The sequence below is a fragment of the Microcebus murinus genome, chromosome 10 (assembly GCF_040939455.1).
Source record: "Microcebus murinus isolate Inina chromosome 10, M.murinus_Inina_mat1.0, whole genome shotgun sequence".
In the NCBI taxonomy this organism is placed as follows: Eukaryota; Metazoa; Chordata; class Mammalia; order Primates; family Cheirogaleidae; genus Microcebus; species Microcebus murinus.
Genome location: NC_134113.1, coordinates 60,948,948 through 60,963,607, shown reverse-complemented (window position 1 = coordinate 60,963,607; position 14,660 = coordinate 60,948,948). Strand labels below are relative to the sequence as shown.

The 14,660-nt window shown below is 43.2% G+C and overlaps 1 protein-coding gene, 2 non-coding genes and 1 pseudogene across 3 annotated transcripts in view; 3 read left to right on the top strand and 1 right to left on the bottom strand.

Moving 5' to 3' along the window:
• ATP5F1B (ATP synthase F1 subunit beta) overlaps positions 1 to 14,660 on the top strand; it is a 247,805-nt gene that overhangs the window by 230,704 nt on the left and 2,441 nt on the right. The window contains exons 2-9 of the mRNA XM_076007372.1: positions 9,442 to 9,589; positions 10,066 to 10,248; positions 10,492 to 10,666; positions 11,268 to 11,389; positions 11,624 to 11,808; positions 12,570 to 12,728; positions 12,841 to 12,963; positions 14,161 to 14,373. Coding sequence (XP_075863487.1) covers positions 9,463 to 9,589; positions 10,066 to 10,248; positions 10,492 to 10,666; positions 11,268 to 11,389; positions 11,624 to 11,808; positions 12,570 to 12,728; positions 12,841 to 12,963; positions 14,161 to 14,373 — 1,287 coding nt within the window. The 5' untranslated portion in view covers positions 9,442 to 9,462. The remainder of the gene's footprint in view (positions 1 to 9,441; positions 9,590 to 10,065; positions 10,249 to 10,491; positions 10,667 to 11,267; positions 11,390 to 11,623; positions 11,809 to 12,569; positions 12,729 to 12,840; positions 12,964 to 14,160; positions 14,374 to 14,660) is intronic.
• LOC105865747 (survival motor neuron protein pseudogene) lies at positions 1,934 to 9,464 on the bottom strand (annotated as a pseudogene).
• Positions 10,319 to 10,393, top strand: LOC142873600 (small nucleolar RNA SNORD59). Its single transcript, XR_012921596.1, has one exon. It is a non-coding gene; the product is annotated as a small nucleolar RNA SNORD59 (small nucleolar RNA).
• On the top strand, positions 11,478 to 11,548 carry LOC142873599 (small nucleolar RNA SNORD59). Its single transcript, XR_012921595.1, has one exon. It is a non-coding gene; the product is annotated as a small nucleolar RNA SNORD59 (small nucleolar RNA).

The following is a 14,660-nucleotide window of genomic DNA, read 5'->3' as shown; positions in this document are numbered from 1 at the left end:
AGTGAATTCTAAGTTTTAATTTTTTTTTTTTTTTTGAGACAGAATCTCGCTTTGTTGCCCAGGCTAGAGTGAGTGCTGTGGCGTCAGCCTAGCTCACAGCAACCTCAAACTCCTCCTGGGCTCAAGCAATCCTGCTGCCTCAGCCTCCCAAGTAGCTGGGACTACAGGCATGTGCCACCATGCCCAGCTAATTTTTTCTCTATATATTAGTTGGCCAATTTCTTTCTATTTATAGTAGAGATGGGGTCTTGCTCTTGGCTCAGGCTGGTTTCAAACTCCTGACCTCTAGCAATCTGCACGCCTCGGCCTCCCAGAGTGCTAGGATTACAAGCATGAGCCACCACGCCCGACCTCCATAAGTTTTAATTTTTAAAGGTCTACTCTAATCCCTAAATTCTCACTGTGGTACACTTGAACCTTGAACAACGTGGGCTTGAACTGTGGATTTTTTTCAACCAAACGTGGATCAAAAATAACCATTAGAGGAATGCCAACCTGGAGCATATGGGGGGCCAACCTTTTTGTATATGTGAGACGAGTATATGCTTGCCTTTAGGTATATACATGGGGCATGTGTGGTAGTGTGGTGGTCTTGGAACCAATCGCCTGCATATACTGAAGGATGACTGCTTTTCAGACCTGTGGATTTCATTTAACCATCAACTACATTTGATTACATGTTGAATGTCTTCCTACCAGTGGAGTTGTGTGTCACCACTATATCTCCAGCCCTTAGCACAGCACCTGATATAGTGAAGACTCAAATAGCATGGGTAATGCGTGTGTGTGTTTTAATGTTTTTTAAAAATTAAATATTTTTATTATATACTTTTTAACAGAAAACAGTACAGTGAACATCCATATACATACCACTTGGTTATTAACATTTTGCCATTTATGCTTCACACACATTTTGATAAACCATTTTATTTTTTTGAGACAGTCTCACTCTGTTGCCCGGGCTAGAGTGCTGTGGTGTCAGCCTAGCTCACAGCAACCTCAAACTCCTGGGCTCAAGGAATCCTCCTGCCTTAGCTTCCCAAGTAGCTGGGACTACACGCATGCACCACCATGCCCAGCTAATTTTTTCTATATATGTTGGTTAATTAATTTCTTTCTCTTTATAGTAGAGAGGGGGTCTCGCTCCTGCTCAGGCTGGTTTCGAACTCCTGACCTTGAGCAATCTGCCCGCTTCGGCCTCCCAGAGTGCTAGGATTAACAGGCATGAGGCACCGTGCCCAGCCACCCATTTTAAAATATTTTAGACACTAAGTTTATAGAAAAAATATTTCAGTGTACAAATTAAACTACAACACCCTTCTCTCAGCCCATATAATTAGCAATAATTAATATTTAAAATCTAGTACATATTCAAATTTTCTCAATCTCCTTCAACCCAAGTTAAATGGTTTTATAAACCAGAGTCCAATCAAAGATTCCACACTGCATCTGTTTATGACTCTTAAGTAACTTAATCTATAGAATATTGCCCATTACACCTCCTTTCTTGTTTTCCAGTATTGATATTTTGAAGAAATAAGGCCGGTTATCTTCTATGGCATTCCACATTCTGTACCTGTCTGTTGGTTTTTTGTTTTTTTGAAACAGTCATTCTTGCCCAGGCTAGAGTGCTGTGGCATCAGCCTATCTCACAGCAACCTCAAACTCCTGGGCTCAAGCTATCCTCCTGAGTAGCTGGGTTTACAGGCACAGATAATTTTTTTTCCTGTTTTTAGTTGGCCAATTTTTCTCTATTTTTAGTAGAGACGGAGGCCTTGCTCTTGCTCAGGCTGGTTTTGAACTCCTGACCTTGAGCCATCCGCCTGTCCGAGCCTCCCACAGTGCTTGGATTACAGGTGTGAGCCACCATGCCCAGCCTGATTGTTTCTTTAGTGGTGTCATTTAATTGTAGCTGTATCCCCAGCATTTCTCCTTAATTGGAACATGAGCACCTTTTTGATTTTTGGCTGAAACCCATATGGTAGACAGTATGGTAGCCACTCATGTACCAGGAGATTAACATACTTCCCAAAGCATCAGTATCAGGAGGAGAATCTCGACGGGGCGGTGGCATGGGAATTATTGGTGCTTCAGGAGGAAATAGAGGCAGCCAGTATAGCAGGAAGTGGGAAGGTGGGGGTGGTGGCAGCGGGCCATTGAATTTTAAACCTTGCTGCCCTAGGCCTAACCTTGGCATGGAGGGAGGTAGAGGGAGAAAAGAGTTCCATGGAGTAGCTTTTGACTTGTTTGGTTTATTTCCAGGAGACCTAGAGCTCTCACTTTCATCCGTTGAAACTTCACTTTCATTCTCTTGGGCATTCTGTTCTATATTAGCTACTTGAGAGGTTGGGGAAAAATCAGATTTTGCTCCTCTCTATTTCCATATCTAGTGTAAACCACAACACAGGTTTCTCTCAATCAATTGAAACAATGGTAGGTGGGTAAATGCAACCGTCTTCTGACCTGACAGAATGCTTGTCACCAACTTCCCGCTTAAATGAAGCCACAGCTTTATCATAAAGGTTTTTGGTTTTTTTGTTTTGTTTTTTTTTTGAGAGTCTCGCTTTGTTTCCCAGGCTAGAGTGAGTGCCCTGGCATCAGCCTAGCTCACAGCAACCTCAAACTCCTGGGCTCAAGCAATCCTGCCTCAGCCTCCCGAGTAGCTGGGACTACAGGCATGCACCACCATGCCCTAATTTTTTTCTACATATATTAGTTGGCCAATTAATTTCTTTCTATTTATAGTAGAGACGAGGTCTCCCTCTTGCTCAGGCTGGTTTCAGACTCCTGACCTCGAGCAATCCGCCTGCCTTGGCCTCCCAGAGTGCTAGGATTACAGGTGGGAGCCACCTCGCCCGGCCTTAACCATGTTTTTAAAAAGTTTTGGGAAGGATTCTGGGAACCTGGTAAATTAGCAATATGATTTTAGGAGGCAGTTTGGCAGAATCTCATTTAAATGAACATTTTAAGCCAATGTTTTATTCTAAGAATCTATTAAAGGACTACTAAGGCCGGGCGAGGTGGCTCACACCTGTAATCCTAGCACTCTGGGAGGCCAAGGCGAGCGGATCGCTTGAGGTCAGGAGTTTGAAACCAGCCTGAGCAAGAGTGAGACCCTGTCTTTACTATAAATAGAAAGAAATTAATTGGCCAACTAATATATATAGAAAAAATGAGCCGGGTGGCGCATGCCTGTAGTCCCAGCTACTTGGGAGGCTGAGGTAGGAGGATTGCTTGAGCCCAGGAGTTTGAGGTTCCTGTGAGCCAGGCTGACGCCAGGGCACTCATTCTAGCCTGGGCAACAAAGTGAGACTGTCTGAAAAAAAAAAAAAAAAGAATGGGACATGCAAAAACGTTTCTGGGAAAGAGAATGGAAATTTTGGGGGTAGTGGTATATCTAAAATGTGTTCATGTATTATGTAATAAAAAGCACCCCAAATTGTGGTCCATGAAGGGAATACTGGATTTTTTTTTTTCCTATGACAGGGTCTTGGTCTGTCACCCGGAGTGCAGTGGCATCGTCATAGCTCACTGCAACCTCCAACTCCTGGGCGCAAGTGATTCTCCTACCTCAGCCTCTCGAGTAGCTAGGAGTACAGGCCAGGTGCATGCCACCACGCCCATCTAATTTTTATGTTTTTTGTAGCAACAGGGTCTCACTCTTGCTCAGGCTGGTCTTGAACTCTGGGCCTAACGCCATCCTTCTGCCTCAGCCTCACAAAGTGCTAGTATGTGCATAAGCCACTGAATACTGAATTTCTTAAGTAGAGTGTTTCAACGTTGCAAATGGGGGTGGGAGCAAGCTGCTTAAATGAAATGTGAATGTGAAAAACTAGCTTTTTTTTTTTTAATTAATTGGAATTGAAGAGGTTAAGGATGTCTAAAGTTAGACTATGGAATGGATTATTTTTAAGGAATTTGAAATCACCCAGAATGATTGTCAAAAAATACAGTAGAGACAAATCCTACCAGTTATCAGAGTAATGGAAGAATATGGGGGCATGACAAATATGGATAATAGTAATATAATCGGAGTTGGTGGAAAATGCAATTTTTACCTCAAGATAAAATTGTTAGGTTTTCCATGGTTGTAGGGCACAATCATTTGGAATTAACTTCAGGTAAGATGAGTCTATGTGGTTCTTATTACTCCATGAAAAATAACTTGTGTTTTACATAAAATATCACTTGGACAATCTGGGTCTTAATCAAGAAATAAGAGTAAGACATGTTAGAACCGTAAAACATGATATTTGTTTAGAAAGCCTGTTAAAAGGCCTATCTTTTTTTTTTTTTTTTTTTTTGAGACAGAGTCTCGATTTCTTGCCTAGGCTAGAGTGAGTGCCGTGGCGTCAGCCTAGCTCACAGCAACCTCAAACTCCTGGGCTCAAGCGATCCTCCTGCCTCAGCCTCCCAAGTAGCTGGGACTACAGGCACGAGCCACCATGCTCGGCTGATTTTTATATATATATATTAGTTGGCCAATTAATTTCTTTCTATTTTTATGGTAGAGACGGGGTCTCGCTCAGGCTGGTTTTGAACTCCTGACCTTGAGCAATCCGCCCACCTCGGCCTCCCAGAGTGCTAGGATTACAGGCGTGAGCCACCGAGCCCGGCCTAAAGGCCTATCTTAATCTGAGCCAATCAACCTTATTTACTTTATTTTAGGCAGTATTATAAATTTAACAGGCTATCTGATTTCAGAGGGGGTAGAGGAGCTTGTTGAGGGCAAACATTGACAAATAGCAAAAGAAGGTAAGAAGATCACAAACAAGCATAATGGTCTCATTATGAAGAAATAGCTGTGTAAACCCACCTCATGAACATTGAAAGCATTTAGCATTACAATGTGATACAAAGACTTGTTTAACAAATAATCCAAATGCCCAATAAAAAAATTACTTGATTAATTTGCTAAGAGGACAAGGAAACGCGTAATACATTTCAAAAAGTGATGAAAAGTGATGAACTACAGTTACCTGGACTTATATGAAAATCTTTCTTGGAAACCTGGATTAAGTGAAATGTCAGGGTAATGTGTTTGATGGTTAATAAAACTAATTTGGTCAAGATCAATATTCTCAATTCTTGCTGGAAAGAGGGGAGAGGTAAGAACTCTTGGAGTATCTTGGCTTTTATATAAAGTTAATCCCTTGTTCAGGTCAGAAACAGTTGAAGCCATAGATAGGAAATAACAGGCTCACAAACGATTATTTGGGGCTGAGGGCTGAAAGACAAAGTAATCTTTATTCTAGTTCCCTCCCTTCTCCCTTTTTAAGCAACTGATTTTGTGTATAATTTTTTGTTAAAAATCCTAAACATTATTTACCTTTTATTACTCTTTTTGAGGGCATTATACCAAACAGACTGTTCACCAAATTCATCAGATGAACAAATGATTAATGGATTGCAAAGGATCCAATTGACAATAAATCAGTAGTAAATTTAAAAATATCTAACGGGTTTCATCTTACTCTGGGGTCTAAAAGAAGAAAAAAAAATCTAACAGGTATGTATAGGTCTAAATATGTGTCAGCCATTGTTCTAAATGCTTCTTTCATATATTAATCCATTTAATTCTCAAAACAACCCTGAGATAATCCTCATTATCCCTTTTATGGATGAAGAAAATTAATGTACAGAGAAATTAAATAATTATCCCAGTGACACCTAGGGAGTGGGAAAAGATAAGATTTTAACCCAGCCTCACTCTAGTGGCAGTACTCTCAAGGAGTATCCTAACCTAGTATCCTAGAAAATTAAGCTCTAGTAGTTGAGGAAGGCAAGTGAAACATACAGGTCTCTGTTAAATATGATGCTGCCCAGCATAATGGAAAGAGCATAGGACTCAAATCAACAATATATATCCTCTACTTGGGAGGCAGAGGCTGGAGGATCACTTGAACCCAAGAGTTTGAGGCCAGTAAAGAGACCCAACTCTCTCTCTTTTTTTTTGGAAGAGACCAGGGTCTCTATGTTGCCCAGGCTGGTCTCAAACTCCTATCCTCAAGTGATCCCCTTGACTAGGCCTCCCAAATTACTAGGATTACTGCTGTAAGCCACCATGCCCCTTGGAGACCTGTCACTTTTTAAAAAAAGTAATATCCTGTGTTTTTAGGCAGCCCATTGAAATTACCTTAAACCATGGAATTCCTAGTTGCCAAACCCAAATGGTTTTTCTCAGACCTCATTTTACAGAACATTTATGTGACTGATGCCATTGACCTTTTTCTGCTTGACATTCACTTTCCTTGATTTTTTTTTTTTTTTTTTGAGATAGAGTCTCACTTTGTTGCCCAGGCTAGAGTGAGTGCCATGGCGTCAGCCTAGCTCACAGCAACCTCAAACTCCTGGGCAATCCTGCTGCCTCAGCCTCCCGAGTAGCTGGGACTACAGGCATGTGCCACCTTGCCTGGCTAATTTTTTCTATATAAGTTGGCCAATTAATTTCTTTCTATTTATAGTAGAGATGTGTCTCGCTCTTGCTCAGAGCTGCTTTCAAACTCCTGACCTCGAGCAATCTGTCCCACTCGGCCTACCAGAGTGTTAGGATTACAGGTGTGAGCCACCACGCCCGGCCCACTTTCCTTAATTTTTTTTTTTTTTTGAGACAGAGTTTCGCTTTGTTGCCCAGGCTAGAGTGAGTGCCATGGCGTCAGCCTAGCTTACAGCAACCTCAAACTCCTGGGCTCAAGCAATCCTTCTGTCTCAGCATCCCAAGTAACTGAGACTACAGGCATGTGCCACCATGCCCGACTAATTTTTTCTAAATATATTAGTTGGCCAATCAATTTCTATGTATTTATAGTAGAGATGAGGTCTCGCTCTTGCTCAGGCTGGTTTTGAACTCCTAACCTTGAGCAATCCACCCGCCTTGGCCTCCCAGAGTTCTAGGATTACAGGCGTGAGCCACCGCGCCTGGCCCTTAATTTTTAATGCTATGTTCTTTGGTCCTGTTCTAATTCATCTGCCTTGTGTTTTGCTGGATTGTTTTTCTTTATCTGCTCTTTACACGCTGGTGTTCTCTTGGGGTCTTTCCCTCTTGATAGGCGGTATTACCAGCTGGATATTCCATAGGCATTTCAAAGATTCTTGTCCCCTTGTTTTCTCCATTAAACCCCTTGAAGGCTAATTAACTCCCTGTTGCCAAACAGTGGGGAACTTTTTCAAGATCATGCAGAAAAATGGGAACTAACAGGGGCTGGTGGGAGAAAGTCTGGGAAAGTAACTCCACATTGAAATACTCCAAATAGTCATGTTTGTTTTAACAGGAAGATAAAGGGTCACCCCATCAGGTCTCCAAATATCTTTGAATAAAATCAATAAAAACAGAAAGGATTCCCTGTTTATTCTGCAATTTTCTGTTCTTCTTCTTCTTCTTCTTTTTTTTTTTTTTTGAGACAGAGTCTTGCTTTGTTGCCCAGGCTAGAGTGAGTGCTGTGGCATCAGCCTAGCTCACAGCAACCTCAAACTCCTGGGCTCAAACAATCCTGCTGCCTCAGCCTCCCGAGTAGCTGGGACTACAGGCATGTGCCACCATGCCCAGCTAATTTTTTCTATATATATTAGTTGGCCAATTAATTTCTATTTTTATAGTAGAGACGTGGTCTCAGTCTTGCTCAGGCTGGTTTGGAACTCCTGACCTCCAGCAATCTGCCCACCTAGGCCTCCCAGAGTGCTAGGATTACCAATGTGAGCCACCTTGCCCAGCCAATTTTCTGTTCTTGAGGAACACTTAACACATCCTGTCTAGCCCCCACTCATCAAAATCCCACTGAGACCTGGCTCTAGCTTTGTGCTCTATAGTACCCTGTTTAGTACCCTCTCTTTTTCCCTTCTTTACCGCCAACCAAACTACCTGTAGTTCCATAAAAGGAAAATGCTGTTTCAGGCAAAGGTGTGATTAGAATATTCTTATTTTCTGCTTTACCCTAAGAATTACAGCCGGGTGCAGTGGCTCATGCCTGTAATCCTAGCACTCTGGGAGGCCGAGGGGGGCGGATGGCTCCAGGTCAGGAGTTCAAAACCAGCCTGAGCAAGAGCGAGACCCTGTCTCTACTATAAATAGAAAGAAATTAATTGGCCAACTAATGTATATAGAAAAAATTAGTAGGGCATGGTGGCACATGCCTGTAGTCCCAGCTACTTGGGAGGCTGAGGCAGGAGGATTGCTTGAACTCAGGAGTTTGAGGTTGCTGTGAGCTAGGCTGACGCCACAGCACTCACTCTAGCCTGGGCAACAAAGTGAGACTCTGTCTCAAAAAAAAAAAAACAACTATGAACAAATTCCTATGCACACTGCACATATCTTATTTTGTTTTATTTTATTTTTTATTTTTATTTTTTTTATTTTTTTTTTCCCCCTGTTTAAGAAGTTTGAACACATATCTTATTTTGAAGTAAAAAAACAAATGGGCAAAAACACCCGCAAGTGGCCTGTGGGCCGTAGTTTGAGGACACCTGATCTGGACCTTACTAGTAAAGACCTGAGGCTTATCTTTGTCTCCTCAATAGCTGGCATACATCTGCTAAATGACTGGTTGCATTCGTTTCCTTCATTGTATACATTTGGTAAAGATTCTGTCAGGGTTCCTTATCTGCTGAGCCAACTGGGAGTTTTCAATCTCACTACTGCTACTGCGAAAGACAAGTGTTTGTTTTTTGAGACAAGAGTCTCACTGTGTTGCTCAGGCTAGAGTGCTAAGGCGTTAGCCTAGCTTACAGCAACCTCAAACTCCTGGGCTCAAGTTATCCTTCTGCCACAGCTTCTCGAGTATCTGGGACTACAGGCATGAGACACCATGCCCGGCTAATTTTTTCTCTATATATTTTAATTGGCCAATTAATTTCTTTCTATTTTTGTTAGAGACGGACCCTCTCTTGCTCAGGCTGGTTTTGAACTCCTGACCTTGAGCAATCCACCCGCCTCGGCCTCCCACAGTGCTAGGATTACAGGCGTGAGCCACCGCGCCTGGCGGAAAAACTATGTTTGACTCTAGAGAGGGCTGCTGACTTCGTCAGGGTCACCCTCAATGGTACTTAACGAGGCTACCATTTTGCTAACCCTAACGCCAGAGACTGCCACCCAACTCAAGGTCCTACCTAAGGAGAGAGCCCAAGGACAGGCAAAGACATCCCACGTGTTTCCCAACAGGAACTTGGGCCCCTTTCTTAAACGTAGTTCCGCCAAGTTCTGGCTCCAATTGACATTCCTACGATCCAATTAGATTTCCAGGCTCGGAGTGTTCCACTGTCCAATGAAAAAAGGAGTTTCAGATTAGCATCAGTTTTGACCAATAGTTGAGAAGATATGAGTTTATTAACCTATAGAAGCAGCATGGAGAATGATGAACAGCACAGTTACCCAATGGACGTGCCTACAACAGAGTAGGACTCGCCCCAACTGCGGGGTAGCCGGCGGCGGGGATCATTGCAGAACTCAGTCTCCACCCGGACTCCGCCATGTTGAGTCTTGTGGGTCGTGTGGCGGCCTCCTCAGCCTCTGGGGCCTTGCGGGGACTCAGCCCTTCAGCGTCGATACCCCAAGCTCAGCTGTTATTGCGGGCAGCGCCGGCAGTGGTCCAACCTGGTAAGTTCTTTCACCTAGGCTTTCAGTTCTTTTCTGCCGCCCCATGACCTTGAGCCGGCGGCCGATCGTAGCTCAGGCCTAAAGGATGGGTGGTGCTAGGAAGGTTTCGGGAGCAAGGTCCCTCCCTCTAGCTGGGGGAGAACGGGAACGGGCTGTCCATGGGAGTTTTCTTCGACCTAGTTCTGGCCTATTTTGGATAAAAGCTTTGTTTGACGGAAAAGGTCCGAGCAGGTACGTTGACCTTCCTATGGTATGGGGGTACGAGCTCTCGAATAAACGGGTTTTGTGTTTGAGGCTGGGAAGGCTGTGCAGGTGCTTTGTAGATTGCTTTGCGCCCCTGTGTCTTGGACACGCCTTCCATACTAGCGGGAGGAGGCAGGACCTGGGCTGAATTCGCCTTTCCTTGCATGTCCTGGCTTCCGATGACCTTTAACTGTCCTGACCCCAGCTCCTTCCAATACCTTTTTGTCTGTTAGCCCGAGACTATGCCGCGCAAGCATCTCCTTCGCCGAAGGCAGGCGCCACCACTGGGCGCATCGTGGCAGTCATTGGTGCAGTGGTGGACGTCCAGTTTGATGAGGGGCTACCACCCATCCTAAATGCTCTGGAAGTGCAAGGCAGAGAGACGAGGCTGGTTTTGGAGGTGGCCCAGCATTTGGGTAAGTAGAATTTGTTAGAAATAGGTAAAGACCTTACTTAGCCCAAATATCCCAAAAACCAAGTTGTCTCCTTTCTATGATGATTTTTTCAAAATGACTTTCGTTCTTCTGAATTTGCTGAAGCCACATTTAGGTACTGAGAAGGAGTCTTGGTTGACTTAGGTATTTCACAGCAGCTACCCTTCACTAAATATGATAATAACCTGTCCTTATGTATAACCCTATAATGCCTTTATCTAACAGGGGAGAGCACAGTAAGGACCATTGCTATGGACGGTACAGAAGGCTTGGTTAGAGGCCAGAAAGTCCTCGATTCGGGTGCACCAATCAAAATTCCTGTTGGTCCTGAGACTTTGGGCAGAATCATGAATGTCATCGGGGAACCTATTGATGAGAGAGGTCCCATCAAAACCAAACAGTAAGTCCCTCTTTTTACATCTGCACAGAGGAACTGCTGTTTCTTGCAGTTTTACACATTAAGGTGACACCTTCCAGTAAAGCAGAATTTTCCTGCAGAGACTACTTAAAATGCTGATATGTTTGATTATTAAAATCACACAGTGCAGTTTTTCTTCAAGAAATTAAGGATGCAGAAGTTCTGACTGACGAAAACCTACTACTTAGGATTGCAGTTGAGTATTTAAGGCTTACACATATGGTTTAGGTTGAGGACTCTATAAAACGTGCAAGTCTGTTTCTTATTGGTATGTGAAGGAATGCTGTTAGGTTAGGGCTCAGTAAAATGAAAAACATGACAGTTAAAGTTGTGAGGGAATGGTATTGGTTCTTGAGATAACAAAGTCTTTATTGCACACAGTTGGGTTAAATGCCAGATTACAATTTACCTAACTTAATATAACAAAGGGGAGATGAGACTGGATTCTCTAGTAAAGAGTTGGACTTGAGAGTTGATAGAGACATTTAAGGCTATCAGTTGCTTTTTTTTTTTCCTCCCCCCACCCCCCATCAGTTGCTTTCAACAAGGTTAATAGATGTAATCCTCTCTTCTGCCTTTACAGATTTGCTGCTATTCATGCTGAGGCTCCCGAATTTATGGAAATGAGTGTCGAACAGGAAATTCTGGTAACTGGTATCAAGGTTGTGGATCTGCTAGCTCCCTATGCCAAGGGTGGCAAAATTGGTATGTTAGTGATGGGTACAAATTTTCTAAACCTAATATGGGAGGGGAAAAATCATAACTATGTTATGAGTGGGTATTGATATCTATCCCTCACTGATGAGTAGCTTCTGACTTTCGTTCTTCTGAGTTTGCTGAAGCCAGATGCCATTTCTGAGAAGGGAAAAGATGGAAGGAAGCAAAAGTTTTTAGAAGTTATTTGGGAATGCAGAACTGTACTCTTCTCAACTCTCCTAGGGCTCTTTGGTGGTGCCGGAGTTGGCAAGACTGTACTGATCATGGAGTTAATCAATAATGTCGCCAAAGCCCATGGTGGTTACTCTGTGTTTGCTGGTGTTGGTGAGAGGACCCGTGAGGGCAATGACTTATACCATGAAATGATTGAGTCTGGCGTTATCAACTTAAAAGATGCTACCTCCAAGGTGAGCACTGAGCTGATTGGTGTCCACATAGTAGTTGTGCCAGGAAGCTGTTGCCAGCTGAAGCCATCTTTTTATATTTTCATTTTGGCATCCCAGAACTTACAAAGAAAATTCCTATTGTCCCCCCCCCCCAACTTCTAACACATCATCTTTCCTCTTTGACATTAGATTACATTTCTAGACTTTTCTTTTTGGTAGATAGTCTCATCATTTGAAAGCTAATTTTGAAGGTGAGGGGATTGGAGGTGGTACATACGTCTTAAATAACCTTATTTTGTACCTTTCAGTTACACAGGTATTTATTTTCTTCCTGGTGTAGGAATTTTGTCTTAATATAAAAAACTATCTTTTGGCCAGGTATGGTGGCTCATGCCTGTAATCCTAGCACTTTGTGAGGCTAGGTGGGAGGATCACTTGAGCCCAGGAGTTTGAGACCAGCCAGGGCAACATAGTAAGACCTCCAGCTCTACAAGAAAATTAAAAAATTAGCCAGGCACAGTGGTGCATGCCTATAGTCCCAGCTACTGTGGAGACTGGGGTGGGCAGATCACTTGAGCTTGGGAATTTGAAGCTATGGTAAGCTATGATCATGCCACTGCACTGCAGCCTATGCAACAGAATGTGTCTCTAAAAAAAAAATTTAAAAAAAGATACCGACACCTGAGAGAGAGTCTGTGGTGGGTTTTCTTTCTCAATTTGGAGACCTTGGGGTATGTGGCTGCTATACCCCTAAGTTTTCTGATTGTGTTTGATTACTACAGGTGGCACTGGTGTACGGTCAAATGAATGAACCACCCGGTGCTCGTGCCCGGGTAGCTCTGACGGGACTGACTGTGGCTGAATACTTCAGAGACCAAGAAGGTCAAGATGTACTGCTGTTTATTGATAACATCTTCCGCTTCACCCAGGCTGGCTCAGAGGTAAGAGGGCAGGCTTGAGAGGTCTTGGTTCATTTGACCTTTCTTTGAACATAGGTAGATGAGGCTAAAGATGTAAACACCTGAGACATTTGTTCTTACTTTTTTCTCTTAGGTATCTGCCTTATTGGGCAGAATCCCTTCTGCTGTGGGCTATCAGCCTACTCTGGCCACTGACATGGGTACTATGCAGGAAAGAATCACCACCACCAAGAAGGGATCTATCACCTCTGTGCAGGTAAGAAAAATTAAATGGGTGAAGGTCCAATTTCCATAAAGGCATATATATAGATGCCTTGTGCACTGGTGTGTGCCTGTGGTCCCATCTACTCAGGAGGCTGAAGTGGGAGGATCACTTGAGTCCAGGAACTTGAGACCAGCCTGAGCAACATAATGAAAACCCGCCTTAAAAAAAACGCATGTAGAGGCCAGGCGAGGTGGCTCATGCCTGTAATCCTAGCATGCTGGGAGGCCAAGGTGGGCAGATCGTTTGAGCTCAGGAGTTCCAGACCAGCCTGAGCAAGAGTGAGACCCCGTCTTTACTTTAAAAAAAAAAAAAGAAAGAAAGAAATTAGCTGGTAGACCAGGGTTGGTGAGGGAAATATTAAAAAGTTAAAAAAAATTATAAAAGAAAAAAATCTAAAAAACCCAAACAAATTAGCTAGACAACTAAAAATAATGTAAAAAATTAGCCAGGCATGGCGGTGCACGCCTGTAGCCCCAGCTACTGGGGAGGCTGAGGCGGCAGGATTGCTTGAGCCCAGGAGTTTGAGGTTGCTGTGAGTTAGGCTGATGCCACGGCACTCTAGCCCGGGCAACAGAGTGAGACTCTCTCGGAAAAAAAAGGATGTATTTGAGAGAGGTATAAAACCTAATTACTGCCTACAGATACTTTATTTTGTATTTTTGAATAAAAAGACATCTGAACATTCCAAAAAAAAACCCCCAAAATCCTAATTACTTACATCTTAAAAGGTGGGGTTCATGAGTTCCCTGGAATAATGTGTAAAATTCTCTGAGCATGTTAACCTAAAAGGGTTAAGAAACATTCATCTAAATTAATTGGAGGTATACATGTAAAGATCACAAAACAGTGCTTTCCAGCCCAAGGGGAAATAATTCATTTTAATGAACTGTGATAGTGGTGCAAGGTTTTTTGTTTTGTTTTTAACTCTAAAAGTGAGTATCATTACAACAGAGTTAAAATGGAGGGTGAAGAACAAAAAATATGATAATGGAAATTCTTCCATCCTTGCCTAGAGAAACCAGACAATCCATAAGCTTGCTCAGGCATTGGGGATGATCATAGGGGTCTTCTGAGGTGGACTTCTGAATGCTAAGATAGAATGAGGTAAAGAAGAGGTCAGAAAAGGGGATGGCCTAAGTAGAATTACTTGGGTTCCTGTTGTCCTTACGGGTTCTTTACTCACTTTAGGCTATCTATGTGCCTGCTGATGACTTGACTGATCCTGCCCCTGCCACTACCTTTGCCCATTTGGATGCTACCACTGTGCTGTCCCGTGCTATCGCTGAACTGGGCATCTATCCAGCTGTGGATCCTCTAGACTCCACCTCTCGCATCATGGATCCCAACATTGTTGGCAATGAGCATTATGACGTTGCCCGTGGGGTACAAAAGATCCTGCAAGTGAGTATATTGCTATGTGGGACTGGTGGCCTAAAGTTATAAAGAGGGAATTTGGGGATTATATTAGGACTGGATCTTTCCTAGGCTTTTCCTTCGAACAAGGAAAGTCGAGACCAGCAATTGCTAGTTGAGTGTTGATGGGGTCTTTGCAGAGGGGAGAGGGGTTAGGGACTTAGGCTTTGGAATCCAGTTCTTTCGAATAGCACTAAACTAGGAATAGGGAGATGCTGATCATGAGGCCCTGAGTATGGTACCTTTCCCTCTATTAGCTTGTTCTCTCTCTTAGG